The following is a 20004-nucleotide window of genomic DNA, read 5'->3' as shown; positions in this document are numbered from 1 at the left end:
GTAATGGTGATGGTCACCATGACTATGAATGTGCAATCAAAAGGAAGAATAAATTTGTTGTGAATGTGTCTGTAGTTATTTTTTGGGGATGAATGGTAAAACTTAATATTTTTTACTATTTAAGTTATTGATTTAAAACTTATTATATAATTTTTATTTTAAATATTAAGGTTGTTTAATAAAATTAATTTAAAATTTATTCTAAATTATCAAATTAACATATTTATCCTCATAAATTATAATTAGGATAAAGAAGTTCGAGCAACAAATGATGATAAAAAAATAAAATAAAAATATGGATTAAGAATAAGTTAATCATTTTTACTATTATTTAAAAATTATTTTTCACTTTAAATCATATCATTAAATTATTTTACAAAATATACTTGATTTATTTAATGACTTAATTAAGTAATTTTAAGTTATTAAATTGGTTCATCAAATACCTGCTAAGTTTGATGTATATTCTTTTAATACCCTATGATTATGAAAAAGAAAAAAGAAAAAAGAAAAAATTATGCTTCCACTAACTAATAAAAAAATATATAAGGTTTTTAAGAACTTGAACTTTCATCTTTCATGTTAAATGTACCATTAATAAAATTATTCTTTAAACATAGACTTGAATAACACTTATAACAAGAGATTTAGAATTGTCCTTTTTTTGATGTGACAAAACACGAAAAAAGGTACAACCTTTTTAATTAAAAAAAAATCAAAGAATCACAACTCTCCAAGTCACCTTCACTTTTAATATCTTTTTTTTTTTTTTTATCATTTAATATCATTTTTTTTTCCTCCATATCCCTTTTGATATCTATTTTTAAAATATTTCAAAGCCACAATAGGTTCCTTTTTAAACTTTTTTAATTTCAATTTTTTTAATGTTTCATCCTTTTATATTTATTGGTTAACATATAATAAAGAATCATATAGAACAAATAAAATATAATCTAAAATACAATAAAAAAACAATTAAAGTTTCTTAGTTTTTTTTTCAAATATTCAATTTATAATTTTGAAGAATAAAAGAGTATATAAATACTTTAAAGTAAAAAGATAATATTTTTTTTTATTAAAAAACAAGTATTTTGTTAATTTTTATGATTAAAAATAATATTTTATTTCCACTTTTTTTTTAATATAATCTATAAATTATATTTCTTTGTTGTCAAATTTCCTTTTATTATTATTTTTAAAATTTTACAAGTCATACATATTTCTCATAATCCCGTTGTAATAATTAAAATACATGTTAGATATAACTTCTAATTTTTTATGTTTGATATATGGTTATCAAAATTTTTATGATGCATAATATATTTTTATTTAATATAATGGATGATCTCAATATAAATTTAGAATTAATATATTAATAAAGTTCATCAGACACCTTCATAAAAAAAAATCAAAGAATATTCAATTTTAGATGATCCTATTACTAAATCCAATTTCGAACCTCACACACAAACTTAAGAAAAATACTTACATTTTTCATCAAAATACGTATATCCCTTTTAAAAAATATATATGTTTTTTAAGGCAAATCAGGGAGTGATTTGCAACCATACACCACCCTTGAAAATCAAAATTTGAATGAACTTTAAAAAAATAGGTACATCCCATTCTTAGGGAATTGGGACCAATTTTTCTTAAGGATATACTAATTTTTGTTGAGGATGTACTTAGGGTTTCAAAGTCCTTTTTGGGTGGGTAAAACCTTCAATCACTTCTCAAATGTCTTAATTGAACAAATAAACAATAGGAAGAGTGATAGGGGTCCCGGTAGCCCGAAGATTGGATGTACCAAAATCTCTTAAAGATATACCAATTTTTTTTAAGAATGTACCTAGGGTTCCAAAGTTAGTTTCGAGGTGGGGAACCACTTCCAATCCCTTCTTGAGGGTCCCTAAAGGAATATGTGGACCATAAGAAGGAAGATAGGAGTCTCGGTTCCCTTGGGAATGGATGTACCTATTTTTGTTAAGGATTTACCTAAGGTTCCAAAGATCGTTCCAAGGTGAGGGAGGGCCTCCAATCACTTATCAAGGGTCCCCAAAAGAATATAAACCATGATAAGGGAAAAAGGGGTCCTAGTAGCCTAAGAAATAAATGTATCAAATTTTCTTAAGGATGTACCAGATTTTTTTAAAGATGTATCTAGAGTCCCAAAGCTTGTTATAGTGTAAAAAACGACCTCCAATCACTTCCTGAGAGTCCCCAAAGGAACAAATATACTATGAGAAGGAGATATGGGTCTTGGTAGCCTGAGGAACAAATGTACCGAATTTTTTTTAAGGATGTACCTAGGGTTCCAAAGTCCGTTCTTGTGTAAGAAACAACCTCTAATCACCTTTCAATTTCAAATTGAGTTAAGTCAGCCTGTCCAAATCATGCCCTCATCAACTAGTAACAATCCCTTTTTTCAATTAAAACACAACATAGGTACTTTATTTGAAATTTGTATTTGCATCTTAACTATAATATATTACCCAAAATTATACTTCAAGTCAATTCATGAACATGAATTATTTCACAATCAAAATCCAATTCTAATAAAGGCAAAAAAAAAAAAAGGAAAATACTAACACCCATATCTATATTTATATTGAAAAATGAATAGTATTGCAAACAATCATATGGCATGAACTTGATTGATTGAAAGCTTTGAACAATGAAATTACCCCTTAATTCAACCCTATTATTCACTCTTAGAAATATGCCATGCACTTGATTGATTGAAAGCTTTGACACGTAACTGCACCGAAATTCAACCCTACTATTATTTTTGGAAACATATGATTCAACAAAAAGATGCAAATATGAACCCCACGTAAAGGTACTTAGCACATCTTTTACTATTAATAACATGAATGGTTCTATTTGACCCAAACAAATTCTTAGGCTATGTTTGGCTCCCGGAAAGTACAAAGGAAAGAAAAAAAATGCTAAGGAAAATGATTTTCTCATGTTTGGTTGTCCTATGAAAAATAATAAAAAAAATCAAATATAATTAAAACTAATTAAAAACTTATGTATTTTAAAATTATTTAATATTTATATTGATGAGTTAAAATAAATAAAATGAGTTTGAAGTAACAAAAAAAATAATTTATCAACTTTTAATCTATTTTTTTATTTTCCTTCACTTTTTCTTTCCTTCTACTTTTCCTTTATATTTTCTTTCTCTCGCATTTTCCCTCAAATTTTCCGAGAACCAAACATAGCCTTAATGAAAAAGATAGGTAATAGTCAATATTATACTTCAACTCATTTCATAGATATATTTTTCAAAATTAATCTCTAATTTTAGCTAAAGGGGGGAATCTTAAAGTATTAATATGATCACGCGTTTTTTGGGTGGAAATATTCAAAGAGTTGAAACTATCATGTGTTATAAATTTAATTAATTGAATAGCTTAATTATTTCCTTAATTCAACCCCATTCTTTACTCGTGGAAAGATAGAAACACGGGAGGACTTAGAATATAATTTCCAAAGAATTGTTTACCAATGTGAAGAGTTTGAAACTAATCATTTCCTTAATTTAATCCCATTCTTTACTCTTGGAAGATAGAATTAGATTGGACTTAGAATATAATTTCCAAAGGATTGTTTACTCTTGAAAATATAGAAGTTGATTAAGGGCATCCAATGTGAATTCCAAATATCGATATTTTTAAGAGTCAATTTGATAGGGATTTTAAAAAATGTTTTTAGAATTCGTTTGGTAATTATTATAAAAAACACTTTTAGCTTAAGATGTGTTTCTAGAAAAAAAAATTAGGTGTTAGACAAAATTTTAGAAACACTTTTAAAAATGTGAAAAATCACTTGTAGTGTTTTATAAAAAAAACACTTTATGGGTAATTCTCATAAAAACACTCAAAGAAAATACTTCCATTAAAAATACTTCAAGTAGAAATACTTTCAAACGCACTATGCACTCTTAATCTAAAAAGTATTTTTGAAAAAAAAAAAATCAAATATCGGGTAAAATTTAAAAAACACATTTAAAATTTTGAAAAATCATTTATAGTAATTTTCAAAAAATCACTGATAGGTGATCTTCCTAAAAACCCTTTTTGAGAAAACACTTTAAATATAAACATTATCAAATGTACTCTAAATGAAATTCTTCATGTTATTTAGATTATCATTTCCACAATTGTTTTTATTAGGTCATTTTTTTTGTCATTTTAACCTAAATCTTTTTATAATGTAGGTAAGACCTCAATGAAGATTCTATGGTACCCAAACTTATACTTTTCTTCATTTCATAAGGTTTAAATAAACCAATCCCCAATTGTAATTAGGCAAAAGGTAAAAATCTTAAAATATTTCATTTGATATCATTTCTATTAAAATAGTTAATTTATTGAAAGTTTTGAAAAAACGTAATTATCACTTTAATTCAACCACATCATTTAAATGTAGGGTCCAATAAAAAAAATTGAATTGTATGTGAATATTAATTTTTAGTTTTAGAAAATATTATTATTAATGTCAATTTCACATTGGTATATTTAACCCAAAATGTTTTCATTTAGCACACAACATAAGTGCATTAAATGAGATATGTAACTGTCATCTTAATTTCATAGTACCCAAAATCATAGTCCAATTGTAATTAAAAAAAGAAAAATATCAGCATATTAATACAAGTATAAATGACATAAGAGATGATGTCATGAAATTGCATTGATTGATAGCTTTGAATAACATGTCATGAATATGAAAGCTTTGAAATTTAATATCACCCTAACTCAACTTCCATTATTTACTCTTAGAAACATAGAATCCACTAAAGAAAAAAAGAAGGAAAAAAGGAAATGCAATATTATTAAGAGAAGGTTAATTTCGTTGATCTTTCCTAGGTATGGTAATTGCCGGGTTTGTGACGGGTCGTGCTCCTCCCAATTCCACTTTGTTTATTCAAAATAATTATTATCTTCGAGCCCTATTTATTTATTTATTTTGAAAAAAATTTAAAAGTATTTTATTTTTTATAATTTATTTTATTGACAAGATTTTATTATTATTTATTAAAAATAGAAAAATAAAAATTAAATTAATTTTATATATAATTGGGATGGGATGGGATGGGATGAGGTGGGACAAGGCAATACTAGAATCCATCTATGGTTTTTAAAAAAATCTCAAACCCGATCCAAATCCATTTATTTAAATTTCAAACTCATCCCATTAAGAGCGGGACAAATACTTGAAAAAACTCATCCTATTGTAATCCTTAGTCTCTCATGAGGTTTTAACTAAATATACTTAACTCCTATAAATTTGAAATTTTATCAAATACCTCTCATATTCTTTGTATTTCTTATTTTCACTTACCTCTCCTTTCACTTAAAGTAAGAGGTTTTTTTTTAATGAAATTTCAAACTTATGAGATCTAGGTGTATTTAGTAAAATCTTAAGGGAGGTGAATGAAATTACTCCTATTAAGACATTACATTTCTATTTTGTTTGTTAGCAACTTTATTTCTTTTTCTTTTCATTATAATATAGAAATTTTTTTACACAACGATTTACTGTCCATTGAAAATTCGAAATTGTTCTTCATTTAGCTGGATTGTCACAAGTAAGTTTGAAAAGATTTGATAGAGGCATGTTAGCATGTTAAAGGGTATGGATTATTTTTTTTTTTTTAAAAAAAAGAAGCTAAAATGTATTAATTAATTTTTAGAAAGTTGATATTTATTTTTTAAAGAAAATTCCTTTTTTGACCCTGTAGACTCTTAGGTCAAATTAATAACATATCTCTCACTATTATTGATATGAATGGTGCAATTGACCACTATTTTTAAAATTAGTCTCCAATTTTAGTTAAATATATGGGGAAAATGTTAATTATCAACATGGTTATGTGGTGAAAATGAAAGAGTTTGAAACTATCATATGTTATTAATTTGATTGATTGGTTGAAGACTATGAAAAACGTAATTGTCTCCTTAATCTATTCATATTGTTTGCTTTTACGAATATAAAGTCCGATAAGGACAAAAAGATGAATCCCAAACAACAGAATTTCCTACTATTGCTATTATTAAATTCTATGTTTCTATCACTACTTTTATTAGCTTTCTTTCTATCCTACTTTGCAAGATTCAGATATGATTTGAGTGAAAATTCAGTGGTGCTAAAAATTATACTTTTTCTCAATTCATAAAGGTTAGATATTTTCAATTCAATATCTTAATTTGAATTAAGTGAATGGGAAAAACCTTAATATAATCACATGTCTAATAACAAAGTTGACTGATTGAAAATGTTAGAAAATTGTTATTATCACTTTAATTTAACAACATTTAAATGTACCTTTTATCACTAGTTTTATCATTTGTGATGAACAATATATTAAGAGTCTATTCGACAATATTATAAGAAGCATTTTTATGATAAAGAGTATTTTTGAAAAATAAATTAAATATTTGATAAAATTTAGGGAATACTTTTAAAATTTTGAAAATCGCTTTGTAGTGTTAAAAAATCATTTGTAATATTTTCTAAAGAAATGTTTGATAGATGATTCTCCTAAAAATAAAAATATTTTGACTAAAAATACTTTAAGTAAACGCATGCACTATAAATTTGATAAATATATTTTAGTATCATGAGTTTCTTAGAACCCGTTTTAATAGTGATTTTATGAAGTACTTTTAACATTTCTAATACTTGAAGGTTTTTATCATTCAAGTCTTAAAAAGTCTAGAAATGTTTTCTAAAATTAATGTCAAACATAATCTAAGTAATTTTTTAGATTTTAAAAAATGTTTTCTAAAATTTTTTAAACACCTACTTTTTTTTTTTTTTTAATCTAAAAATGCTTCCAAGAATCATTGTTAAACAGACTCTTAATATCCACAACTTATCACATCAATAATAATAAAAAATCGCATAATAAATCACTTATTATTATTATTATTAGTAGTACAATACTTATGTATGCTAGAAAATGTAATTATCACATTAACTCTATCAAATTATTCTAAGAGCTACCATCTAATGTCTATATTTTTAAGCATATGCATGGGATTGACTTTCGTAGAGGTGATTTTACCTTGTATTGCTTATATCGGTAATAGTTCTATTAGAAATTCTTATTAGTTTGTGCTTGAATATTTAAAGAAAAAAACGTTTTGAAAATGTTTTTGGTAATTAAGCATGATTAAAATTAATTAGTAAGCATCAATCAAAGAAATCAATTTAAAGTTATGTTTGTTAAGTGGAAAGTAATAAAGAAAGGAAAAAAATATTAAAAAAATTATTTTCTTCTTATTGGTTTATCGTGAAAATTTTAGAAATAATTGATTAAATGATACGAAATACTCTCATAATTATGAATTTATTTCTTCCCATATTTTTGTTTGAAAAATAACTCATTTTTGACATAAATGTCTTTAACTATTTCAAGAATTTACAATATGTTTTAAAAAAAATAATTATTTTTTATAAGAAAATAATAAAAACATTTTTATTAAAATGAAGCTAAAAAATGATGAAATGTTATATTTCTAAAAGTGGGTTTTCAATGATTCTTTTAATCAAATAACCAAATGTACTTTCATATTATTTAATAGTTATATAAAAGAGAAAAACAAGTAAAATGAGGTTTTTTTTTTTTTTTTTTTCCATTTCTTCAATTTTTCCTCTTTATTTCTTTTTTAAATTTCTCTCAAATTTTTTCAAAAATCATAACGTAAGCGAATTTTCAAAATTTTAAAAGTGATTTTTTAAACCTTCTAATATTTATTTTAAAAAAAAATGCTTTATTTGCTTTAAAAAAATGCTTTTAAATAATATAAAACACTTCTAACGCTCTCAAAATCACTCCTACACGAGCTTTTAATAAGGGTGTTGGATTATCATTTCTATTACTAGTTTGATCACTTATTAGCCATAAGTGATCCAAAATATACTAAAAGTTTTATCAATCATCCACCAAGTCAAAAAGATGATCATAAATATGGTAGAATAAATCAGACCTGTAATTATGATCTTAATTAAAACCACCCATTTAGATGAAACCACAAACTCTAGATTATGACACCACTCCAACCCAAGACGTCGACGTCCTAAGAGAGCAAATACCAACGCACCACCTTTCTTATTATTGACACAAACACGCATGTTGCCATGTACATTTGTTTGGAGTCCACTCTCTCCACATGCCCTGCCTTGCCACCTATGCTTTTTAGAGCATTCAAAAATCCAAGCCCCAATCACTCGCTAAAGTGATGAGCAAGGCAAGTGCAAACCAAGTTTGGAGCGCGTTTTGCCAGCTGTGAGGCCAGGATCCCATGACCCCACGCGGGCGGGCCCTCTGTTTTTTCTCGGCCATCTGCACAATTCTCTCACATTTCCACTCCAGCAACATAAATCAAATATTGTAAGAGATTTTGCAGTCCAGTGGGTGAAGGATAAAGGCAATAATGCGAGAAATTTTGCCATCAATGCCACGGTGAGGAAATGATGAGCCATAGAACTCCAGGAAAACGATATCATAGCAGAGATTTCGCAATCTAGGCATTTTATTATGGCGAAAACGGAGGTGTTGGAGACGGATCCGAGAGTGGCGGAGTTGAAGAAGGAGCTGCAGAGGCTGGTGAAGTCTATTGTGGAAGACGATGATTACAGCGTCGAGGTGATGGATCGAGCCAGAGAGGCGTTGTGTTCTATTAAGGATTTGAAGGTGAAGCGATCCATGTCGTTGAAGCTCCACGGCCCTCACTCGTTCCCCGAGGAGTTTCGCTGCCCTCTTTCTCGGGAAATGATGAGAGATCCTGTGATTTTGGCTACGGGGCAGGTGAGAGTTTGAATTGGGATGATTGCTTTGTTTGGTTTGTGAGAAAATACGGGGAAGTGGGGGAATTTTAACTTTGTCGTTGTTTGGGGCGGAGGAAAATTGTGATTTCTCGCTGGTTGAGCCTAATTGGCTTAATTCCGAGGCCTAAACAATTTGTTTTTTTCAGTTTTCTGTCCAGTTTCTCGGCAACCAAACAGATGGTTGAAGAGTTTTTCTTGTTATATTTTTCTCCCTTTTCCTAATTTGTGTTGAATTTGTTTATAAACTTAAATTTATGTTCTGTTTGATTGCCGAGAATTTGTAGGAAATGAAGACAAAAATAAAATTTCTAGTTAGGCTGCCGATCGCTTTCCATTTTCCCCCTATTTTCTCAGCAACCAAACAGAGCTGTCAGCATTTCATTGAGATGCAATGAACTACGAATATTCTTTTTCTTTCCCATTTTTCTTGGTGCATTCTATTTCAGTCTTGAAAAATTATAAGGGACTCTGATTATTTTGGTGGTTGGTAGAATTGAAGATTTTTTTTTTGGTTTTTCCTTCTGTCTTGTTGTTTGTTGTTTTTATACTTTTGAACATGGAAATGCTTAGAATTATGAGTGTTGATAGCATGCCTTGATTAACCATTATCGAAAAGGACAAAAGAAAAATGTGCATAATGCCTGCTTATTTGGAACTCAGCATCTGAGTTGGTTGTTTGGATCATTTTCTACTCTTAGAGCCGTTCAGTTTTTTTCATTCCATGAACAATCCAACAATTGAAAATGTGGCCTGCAGATGTGCATTGATCATTGTTAAATTACACTTGGCATAGAAAATACTTGTTGAGTTAGGTTAAATTGACAAGTTATTTAGATTCTAGTTGGTATTGTTCCTCAAAAATGATTTTTTTGATCTGGAAAATATCAAAATAAATCGAGAATTGTAGTAATACAAAATTATCTGTTTCATCCATGCTTACTCGTGGTCTTGCAGTTCTTGATTCGGTTTCCTGTTTTTGGCATTTTGTTTCTCTTGTCCAGACTTACGACAGACCCTTCATTCAGAAATGGCTGAAAGCAGGGAACCGGACATGCCCTCTAACCCAACAGGTCCTCTCTCACACTATGCTTACTCCCAATCACTTGATCCGGGAAATGATATCACAATGGTGCCAGAGTCATGGGATTGAATTGACAGACCCGGATCAGTACAGCAATGAGGACCCGATAATGGATGCAGATCGAAGCCGTTTCATTGATTTGCTTGAGAAGATGTCTTCCTCGGCTCTTGAGCAGAAAGAAGCTGCAAAGGAGCTTCGATTGTTGACAAAGAGAATGCCATCATTCAGGGCACTTTTTGGCGAGTCTCTTGATGCCATCCCTCAATTGCTTAATCCATTCTCACAAAACAAGGGTGGAATTCATCCTGACCTCCAAGAGGACTTGATCACGACGCTCTTGAATCTATCAATCCATGACAACAACAAAAAGCTTGTGGCTGAAACCCCAATGGTAATTCCTCTTCTTATGGATGCATTGAAATCTGGAACCATTGAAACTAGGAGCAATGCAGCTGCCACTATCTTCACATTGTCAGCTGTGGACTCCAACAAGGCACTCATTGGGCAATCTGGTGTTTTGAAACCCCTAATCGACCTTCTAGAAGAGGGGCACCCGTCAGTTATGAAAGATGTTGCTTCGGCAATTTTCAATCTGTGCATCATCCATGAGAACAAGTCGAGAGCTGTTCACGAGGGTGCAGTCAAGGTGCTTATGAAGAAGATCATGAACCAAACTCATGTTGATGAGCTTCTGGCCATCCTGGCAATGCTGTCCACCCATCAGAAGGCGATCGAGGAAATGGGCAATCTTGGAGCTGTGTCTTGCTTGCTGACCATCATCAGGGAGAGCAGCTGCGACCGCAACAAGGAGAACTGCATTGCCATCCTCCACAGTGTCTGCTTGAACGATCGAACCAAGTTGAGGGAGCTCAGGGAAGAGGAAAACACCTACAGAACAATCTCGAAACTGTCCCAGACCGGGACTGCAAGAGCCAAGAGGAAGGCGAATGGCATTCTGGAGAGACTGAGGAGAGCTCTTAATATTACACATACTGCATGAAGAAAACCACACTGCATTCTCAACAAGTTACTCAAGAAAATCTGTAAATTCTCTGCGAGCTTCCAGCACACTGGGGATTAGGGCATCATCCGGTGGCTGGTTCCACACCTTCTTTCCACATATCGGTGACTAGGGCATTGTCCAGTAGCTGGTTTTACACCTTCTTCCAGCATACTGGCCACTAAGGCATTGCCCCGTGGCCGGTTCTTCCAGCACACCGGGCACTGTGGCAGCTTGTCCGGTGGCAGTTGTCAACCGCCATTTTGTAAATTCTAGGGTTTGAATCCGGAGGTTGATGAGTCTCACTGTGAATAAATTGTATGGGAGCTTTGTTTATGAAATACTCTCATGTTTTTGTCCAATAATTACTGCATATTTCTCCATTGCTTGATGCTCTCTGCCCTTTTTACTTGCTCTGTTGTAAACTTTTTTCTTTGGTTTGTTTTTTACACAAATTCAGTGGCATTGCATGTAATTTTGTATAAAATAAAGGGTAACAATTTATTATATTTGCTCAGAGATGCAACCATTTTATGGTTGTAAGTAACTTCTGACCTCCCATTTTTTCACTTGAAAAAGATTAAAATCTATGTTGGGACTTGTTTGGATTGACATGTTTTAAAGTTGTTAACAATATGCCATAAGATCTTGAAACTGCCTTCTGTTGATTTCAACAAAATTACTTTCCTGATCACATTTATGAGTATTTAAAGTAGAAGTCAGCGTTCATGAGTAATTAAAAATTAAAGTGGAGATAAAAAGGGATGCCAAACAAGTCCTAAGCACTTGAGAAGATCCACAGACAAAATGAATGGGTGAGAAAAAGGGAGACTCTGAGCAGATTGGATGGTTGAGTGAGTGATAACTGATAACTAGGAGTGTGGACCACCCACCATATTGTGGAAGAATACTATTATTTTTCTTCTTGCCTATTCGATCTTTCTTCTCTTGCTGATTCGTTAACTTTTTGTCCTCTTCTCCCCCTTTTGTTTTCATTTTAACAAATATATTTAATAACTTAAATTAAATTATTAAATAATTTTAAATCATTAAATCGATTTACCAAACACCTATTTAAAGTAAATTTACGATGGTCTACACATTAACAAAAATAAAATTCATATTATAAAATCTCGGAGTACAAAGCACTTAAGATTGGTGTCTTTGCTAATTTTAGGTGTTTTAATGATATCATTTGAAAATTTGTTGATGATTCTCATAAGAAAAATCCAATATATTTTATGTACAAGTGATTATAGTAATATTTTGGAATTTAATCAATTATTATTCCAACAATTCTTAAAATTATATTTAAAAATTTCATATTTTGATTATAATTTTTATTTTTATTCTTTTATAAATTTGATATATCATGAATATTAATATTTTATCATTTATTAATAAAAAATGCTAGACAATCAATAATGCAATCCACTAATATCATAATACTCTGCGTACCTTTCACCTCAATTTTCATTTTAGGTGATATTTCATTTTCCATCAAAGTGGCTTCAACTTATTTGGCTGCAACAATAATGATAACAGAAGCACAAGTCTTTTTCAAATAAGTCATTTGTGTTTGGACATGGGGATAGTGGGATCTTTAATAATGAAAATGAAGAAAATAATGAAAAAAATTTAAATACAAAAAATTCTAAATTCTAAATTTTGGATATTACACCATTTTATATTAAATACATTTTATTTATATCAAAATAGCTAATCTTATGAATGAAAAGCCATAGATTGATTGGGTTAAACTCAACCCAAACTTAATCCAACCTAACTTCTAACATGAAGTATTCAACTCAAACTTAACCCAACCTCATTTTTCTCAACTCGAGTTCATTGGGTTAAACTCAAATTGATTAGGTTAGACTCATATTGGAATCGGGTTGATCAAGTTATATTCGAATTAGTCATGTTGATTAAATTGCATAATTCAAAATCCATCAATGGTGTTTTTTTTTATATTTATATATTTATACAAAAATTTTAAAACAAATAATACAATTTCAATATAATAATAAAATAGTAAAAACAAACTTATACATCTTTTTAAAAAATGAAAAAGTATATGATATAATTATAATTTGATATTTTTCTTTAAAATCTAAAAAGAAAATGAATATTATTATGTAGGCTCAAGTTGTTCAAACTTTGGTCTGAACTCAACTCAAATTGAGTTTGAGTTTGAGAAAACTTAATTTAAGTTCAATTCAAGTATTGAAAACATTTGTCCAAACTACTGTAAAAGATTTAACCACAAATATCAAAAGCCTAACCTCTCTTAAATATTTGAACGAATACGAAATAGCTATACAAGAAGCCTTTGACGAACTTTTTGCTATAGAAACCCTAATTAAAAGAGAAATTATAAAATATTATATTGATAATTTATATGCTAGTTCATCTAATTAGAAAATATTAAACTAATGAACCCTCGTCTACAAACCAAAGAGGTAAAACAGTTAAAATTTCTAGTAGAAACATAATTAAAAATAACAAAGGTAGTATTACAAGAACATAAGAAACAAATTCAAGAAGAAAACCAAAATAATATCAACCAAAATAATATAGATTGTTTAAGAGAAATCTAGATAAGAAAAATAAAATCCGTAGAAAAACTAAACACAATCTTAGGAATTAGAAAAGAAGTTGGAAGACTTTAAGAACCATAACTTGCTAAGAAATAATCTAGATTATATTAAAGAACAATTAGCTAGAGAAGAAAATTTTGTTAGAAAAGAAATAGAATAAATAAAATTTGAACAAAAAAATTTAAAAGAAACATTCGAAAAGGTTAACCAAAATGTAGATAAACTTTTAGAACAAAGAAATACAGGATCATTAGAGAAACAAAAATTAAATAACTTTTTAAGACAATTTGAAAACTTTAGTTTAGGAGAAAAACCAGTAATTAGAATAGAATGAAAAATAAATCATTTTGAACCAAAAAGTTTAGCAATAAAACCATGGAAATAGTAGAAGTTATAAACCCCAAAGATAATGTAAAAGAATTTATTGAAGAAAAATTAAAGAAGACAATAAAGGAAGTAACACATTACAAAAAACAATTAGTTCAAAATTCTAAAAAACCTAGATTTTTAAATCAACATACTATAAGTTCAATAGGAAATATTGTATATTTAGACTTAATCTCTCCAGAAACAAAACATAAACTATTAAAAAATAAAATAGATAAATATATGCATTTAGGAATAATTTTAATAGGAATAATAGGACTTCATCATAAAGAAATTGGAGCACTTATAAATATTAACCTTTTAGATACTAAAAACAATACAGTAGGACGAGCTCTTTTAGCTAGCACAAAAGTAAATATGAACCAAAATTACGCAGTCATTGGTTGTATACCTCATATTTTGTATAGATCTTAAGGAATTCATAGAAAAAATAAAAATAATTGTAAATACTAAAGGTTATGATATGGAATTAGGAAGTAAGAACCTTAACATATCTTTTTTTTTTTTTTTTTTATATAGGAAAAACCACTAATGCTTTAAGTTCAAAATGTATGATGGAATTTGATGATATAGTAAAAGCCTTTGGAAGTAAGGCTGTAAATATGATATAAGCAAAACCTGTAAATATAGATTATTTGTTAGGACAAGAGTGAGAATTACCTCAAATAAACAAACCAGTAATACCAACATCTAGTAGTTTATATGAAAATTAAGATGGAAGTGCAAGTATAACCTTTGGAAATTATAAAACTGTAAATGTAGAGGTAAAGTCAGATAGTGAGATAAAAATTGTAAATGTTATATAAGAAGAGATTTTATTAAATATTGAAAAGTAGAAAACCTATACAAAAACTTAGAGCTAGTTAATATAATATTAGAGGAATTCAGTAACCCCACATTACTAGGTATATAAAAAAAACTTTGTTGATATAATGTGTAAATACTATACAGATGAGCAAATAATAGAACAACTTTATAAAACCACTTTAATAAAAAAATTTATAGATATAGAAACAATAAATCAATTTACTATTCAACCAAGAGCTAAAGAAAACCTAGAAATAGTCTCAAATGAGTCAGTAAATACAATAAATGAAGAAAAATAATTTACAAATGTAAAAAATGAAATAGTAAGGTATAGTAAGCCATACAGTAAGCCAAAAAGACCTCAATGGAAAACTAAAATAGAACCTTCTAGTTCTCTACAACCAATATATGAATATGAAACAATATTAGATATAGATAGTACACAAGATCTTAGGAAAACCATAGAAAATTGGGAACAATCTTTAAATTCAGCCAGTGTAGTAGTATCCTTTGAAAACCAACAAGAAATTTATGAATTTTGTAAAAGTACCCTTAGAGGAACCGTATTACAATTCTTGAGAAATATGGAATAAGAAAACAATAGTTATTTTCAAGAAGTTCGAAACAATTTTAGCATATCTATATTTATAAATTTAATAAAACTATATTTTTTAAGAACAACTCAAGAAGATGTAAAAGAACCCACAATATACCTTCATAAGTTAGAAAAATTGAAATTATGCAACCTTTTGTATATAAAAGAATATGAACAAAAATTTAGAAAATATGCAATCTTTACTAGAGTTGATAGAACCCCTGAATATTTAAATAAATATATATTAAAAATACAAAGACCTGGAGGACTTAGACTATGGAATGAATTTTCAACCTCCAAATATAAAAACTCTCCTTATATTGGTGTTAGAATAGAATTTGTAAAAAAAATGGTTAGAAAGATAATGTGTAAGTATAGGAGAAAAAAGTCAAATAAAGAAACAAGACATAAATCAACAACTTTGTAGAAAATTACATATAGGAGAAAATTTAAACATAGTATGTAGAGAATATAAGTTTAGAAAACCTAAGAACTATGATAAAGTTTTAAGAAGAAAATCAAAAACCTTTTATAAAAAAATGACCATATCAAACAAGATATAAAAAAAACCTGGAAAGTTTTGGATAAAGAGAAAAAGAACTACGGAAAGAAAAAGACAATGTAAATGTTATTTGTGTGGTCAGGAAGGCCATATAAGACCCGAATGTCCTAAACTTAAAAAACCATTAAATGAATGAAGTAGAAAAATCCAAGTAAAAATAAACCTAATAAATGAGTATTAGGTAAATAGTGAAGAAGAACTCATTAGTGAATTAGATTTTGAAAACGAAAATTCAAGTGTATGTAGTATAGATGACAGCGAAACTGAAAAAGAAGAAGTTTGTATGATTATTGAAAAAGAGGAAAATCAACCTAAGAAAACCCTTTTAAATTTAGAAAACCTTGTACAACCTTTAGAAAGTAAAATAAAACCTTATAATATGTGGAAAGACTTACAAATAATAATTAAAGGAAAAATCTCGGAAAAAGAGGAAGGTAGTTTAAACCCTAAAGAAATAAAAGAACCAATAAGTCCTAAACAAACAACTATATAAATAATAAAACAAGTAAATATGGCAAATAAAGTTAAATCTATCATTTTTCTAACAAAAATTAAATTAAAAACCATAAAATTAAAGGTAGACGCAATGTTAGATACCGGAGCCAATTAAAACCTTTTATTTGAAACCTTAGTGCCTCAAGAAGACCAATAAACATTAGTTCAACCAATAGAATTAGTCCAAGATAATCAACAAAAACTAACACTAACCAAGTATATTTCAAATGTACCAATCATAATTAATAACATAACTTTAGTGTTACCTCAAACTTATCTTATACCTACTATAAGTTTATATCATTTTATTTTAGGTTTAAATTTTGTACATTTTTTACAAGGAGGGATAACAATACAAAATAACCAAGTCAATTTTCATCCTAAAACCACAACAATTGTTTATACAAACATGAAAAATGCATCAAATAAAAATCATAATGTAACCTCTCATCAAATTAACAAAGTAAAAGTACAAAAGGATAACATAATTAATGATTACTCAAAACAATTAAGAAATGCAGATAGATTAAAAAACCTTACATTAGAAGCAGAAAAAAATAGGAATTATAGGAGAAGATCCACAAAAACATTGGAATAAAAATAAAACAACCTGCAAAATACCAATTAAAAATCCAGATTTAACAATAAAAACAGCTATATAGCATGTAACCTTATAGATACAAAGGAATTCAAAATTCAAATAGAAGAACTGTTGCAGAATAACCTCATAAAACCAAGTTTCAGTCCCCATAGATCCTCAACTTTTTTAGTTAGAAACCATAATAAAAAAAAACGAGGAAAAGCTAGGATGGTTATTAATTATAAAAGATTGAATGATAATACATATGATGATGCCTATAAAATTCCAAATAAAGATTATTTAATTAATTCTATTCAATGGTGTAAATACTTTTCTAGCTTTAGTGGGTTTTCTTTGAGCCATGTTCCTGTAACATAAAATCAATCATTAGCATTATCAACATTATTAATTATTTGTCTACTTAACCAATCTGCTAATATATTATCTTTTCCTTTAATATGTTCAAATTTAGGTTTGAAACCAATTAAAGAGTTTTGAAACTTTATCCATTTTTTGGTGGACAATTTTGAAGAATTTTTATTTTCAAAGATTTTTTTAATATTCTCACAATTGGTTCTTAAAGTAAATTGTTCTTGGTTTAAAAATAATTAAAAATTTTTTAAGACTAATATTATTGCTTCAATTTCTAAGTCTGTAGAACTAAGGTTCTTTTGATAATCATTAAACATTCCACTATAATATCTACAAATTTTTTCTTCTCCTATATTAGTGACTGCTAAAAGTATGCATCCCCATCCTGATTGGCTAGCATCAGTTTGAACTATTTTATATTCACTTTCTAAGGGTAAATGTAAGGTTGGGAGATGTTTCACAAGCTCTTTTATTTTTTGTGCAAGTTTAATATCTTCTTGGTTAAAATATTTCTACCCTGTGTTTTTTGTTTTACAATAAAGGGGTCTAACTAATCTGCTAAGGTTTTTAATATACGGTCTAGCATAGTTTAATAATCCTAAAAAACTTTGAAGGGTTTTTAAGTCTTCGAGTTTATCTGAAAAATTATTTATTTTTTGTACTATATGATTTTGTAGTTTTATTTGTCCATCCTCTAATTCTAATCTTAAAAATTCTATTTGGGTTTTAAATAATTCCAGTTTCTGTTCGCTTACTATTAATCCATGACTAATTAGCATTTCAAAAATAAATTCTAAATGCTTTATATGTTCCTAAAGAGTATACGAAAAAACAAGAATATCATCAATATATACAAAAACAAAAGAATATTTACTAAAAATATTATTCATCATTCGTTGGAATATCTGCGGCATCCTGATTTCTTCTAGATGGACCAAGTGTTGATACCATGTTGACTAACAAAATCTACGAGTTAATATTGTTGTATTTCATAAGTTTTAAATTTATGAAAATTTCTTTAAATTATATATGTAGTGTCTATTTGAATACAACTGCTATTTTTTATTATATTTTTATTTTAAAAATAAAAAATAAGACTAACTTCCATTTTAAGTACCATACTTTTATGTTTATATTAAAGAGGTAATAAATTTTAAATCTATTATAAAAAATTAAGGTGTCAAATAATCAATCTATCCCAAATTTTAAAATTTCAAAATATAAAATAAATATATCCTTTTTGTATACGATGTTTTATTTTTTATATAAAATTTATTAACATTTAAAAAAAAATTATATGTGCAAACATTTAGTTTCCACTATAGAATTTGTATTTTTATTTTTTGAATCATGTGGTAAAAAAACACAAATATTATTACATGTTATATTGCATATTTATATATTCTTCTCTTATTTTTAGTGTAAGATATACATTCAAAGTGATAATTTCTTAAGATGATAAAAATATTTAAAACTATGCACTAAGTATTGATTTGGAAACACTTTTTATTTTTCAAAAGAAAAAATAGAAAATAGTAATAGTCCTATATATAATTTAGCAACTAATACAAAATATATATAGATTTATATTTGTTATACAAGAAGAAGAAATAAGAAAAAAAAAATTGAAGAAAGGATAGTGGGAATAATTTGTGTATTAGTTCCATTAGTAGATCTTCTTTTTGTAGAAAATCAAGAGGAGGTTAATAACAAATTTTGAGATATATCAAAAAACAAATCATCGTTCATCCTAACAAATTCATGTAATAAAGCCCTTATTTTATAACACCCTCCTCCCTTTGATGATCATAGAATATGTCTCATTAAACATACATACCCAATTTGAGATCAAGCTTTGTAAGAATTTGAAAGACAGTTAGCAACCACATAGCTAAGTAACTAAGATTGAGTCTTTTGGATGAAATAAACCCATGTTAATTATTCCACAAAAATATCATAGTACGTGTTTGAACCCATTCTAATGTCTTCAAGTTGGTAAGGAACTATATCTTGCAAGCAAGTTGATAAAGAATATTATATCTAGTTATGTATAATTTGCAAGGTACATGAATGCACCAATAACACTAAGATAAGCTAATTTTGGACCAAGTATATTTTTTTTTTTCGTTATCTTCTTTAGGATGAAAGATGTCTTTTTTTTACTTTTAGTAAGCGAACTACCATTAAAGAATTTAGTGGATGTGATTTGTGATATGAAAGCACTTCAAGACTTTTTTTGTATATGTGATTGATGGACTAACACTCCATTTGAAAATGGCTTAATCTATAAACTAAAACAAAATTTTGTTTTCCCCAAATATTTTATTTCAAATTCTCTTTCAAGTAATAACGGTTTTTTTGAGTTCTTTAAGAGTTCCCATAAGATTCAAACGATCAACACAAACTATAATAATTGCAAATCTAGTTTCTGATATCTTAATAGAAACTAAGAAAATGAAGAGCTAATCTAAATAGATAAAGCACCCAAGAGGGGAGGTGAATTGGAATTTAAAAAATTCCTTTTTAAACACAATAAAATTAAGCACAAGAAGCACAAATATAAAGAGATAAGGTTATAGAAAACAAACTCAGATTTATAGTGGTTCGACACTTCATTGCCTACATCCACTCTCCTCAAACTCCTAACCGAGTTAGGGTTCCATTTATACTTGAAGCTTTAA

General features: G+C 28.1%; 1 protein-coding gene across 1 annotated transcript; it reads left to right on the top strand.

Annotated features, from left to right (window-relative positions):
* The first annotated feature begins 8300 nt into the window (after positions 1 to 8300).
* On the top strand, positions 8301 to 11316 carry LOC117918910 (U-box domain-containing protein 9). The gene is made up of 2 exons (XM_034835882.1): positions 8301 to 8824; positions 9846 to 11316. The coding sequence occupies exons 1-2, from the start codon at positions 8555 to 8557 to the stop codon at positions 10923 to 10925; spliced, it is 1350 nt and encodes a 449-aa protein (XP_034691773.1). The 5' UTR covers positions 8301 to 8554; the 3' UTR covers positions 10926 to 11316.
* The last annotated feature ends 8688 nt before the right edge of the window (positions 11317 to 20004 follow it).

Source organism: Vitis riparia, chromosome 7 (assembly GCF_004353265.1).
Source record: "Vitis riparia cultivar Riparia Gloire de Montpellier isolate 1030 chromosome 7, EGFV_Vit.rip_1.0, whole genome shotgun sequence".
Lineage (NCBI taxonomy): Eukaryota > Viridiplantae > Streptophyta > Magnoliopsida > Vitales > Vitaceae > Vitis > Vitis riparia.
The sequence above is the reverse complement of the archived record's forward strand: the minus strand, read 5'-3'. Positions and strand labels throughout refer to the sequence as shown.

What these genes read in the sequence shown, in the direction of transcription:
- LOC117918910 (XM_034835882.1), top strand. Translation starts at nt 8,555, where the DNA reads ATGGCGAAAACGGAGGTGTTGGAGACGGATCCGAGAGTGGCGGAGTTG. An exon ending in TGATTTTGGCTACGGGGCAG is followed by an intron (nt 8,825 to 9,845) that starts GTGAGAGTTTGA and finishes TCTCTTGTCCAG; the next exon opens with ACTTACGACAGACCCTTCAT.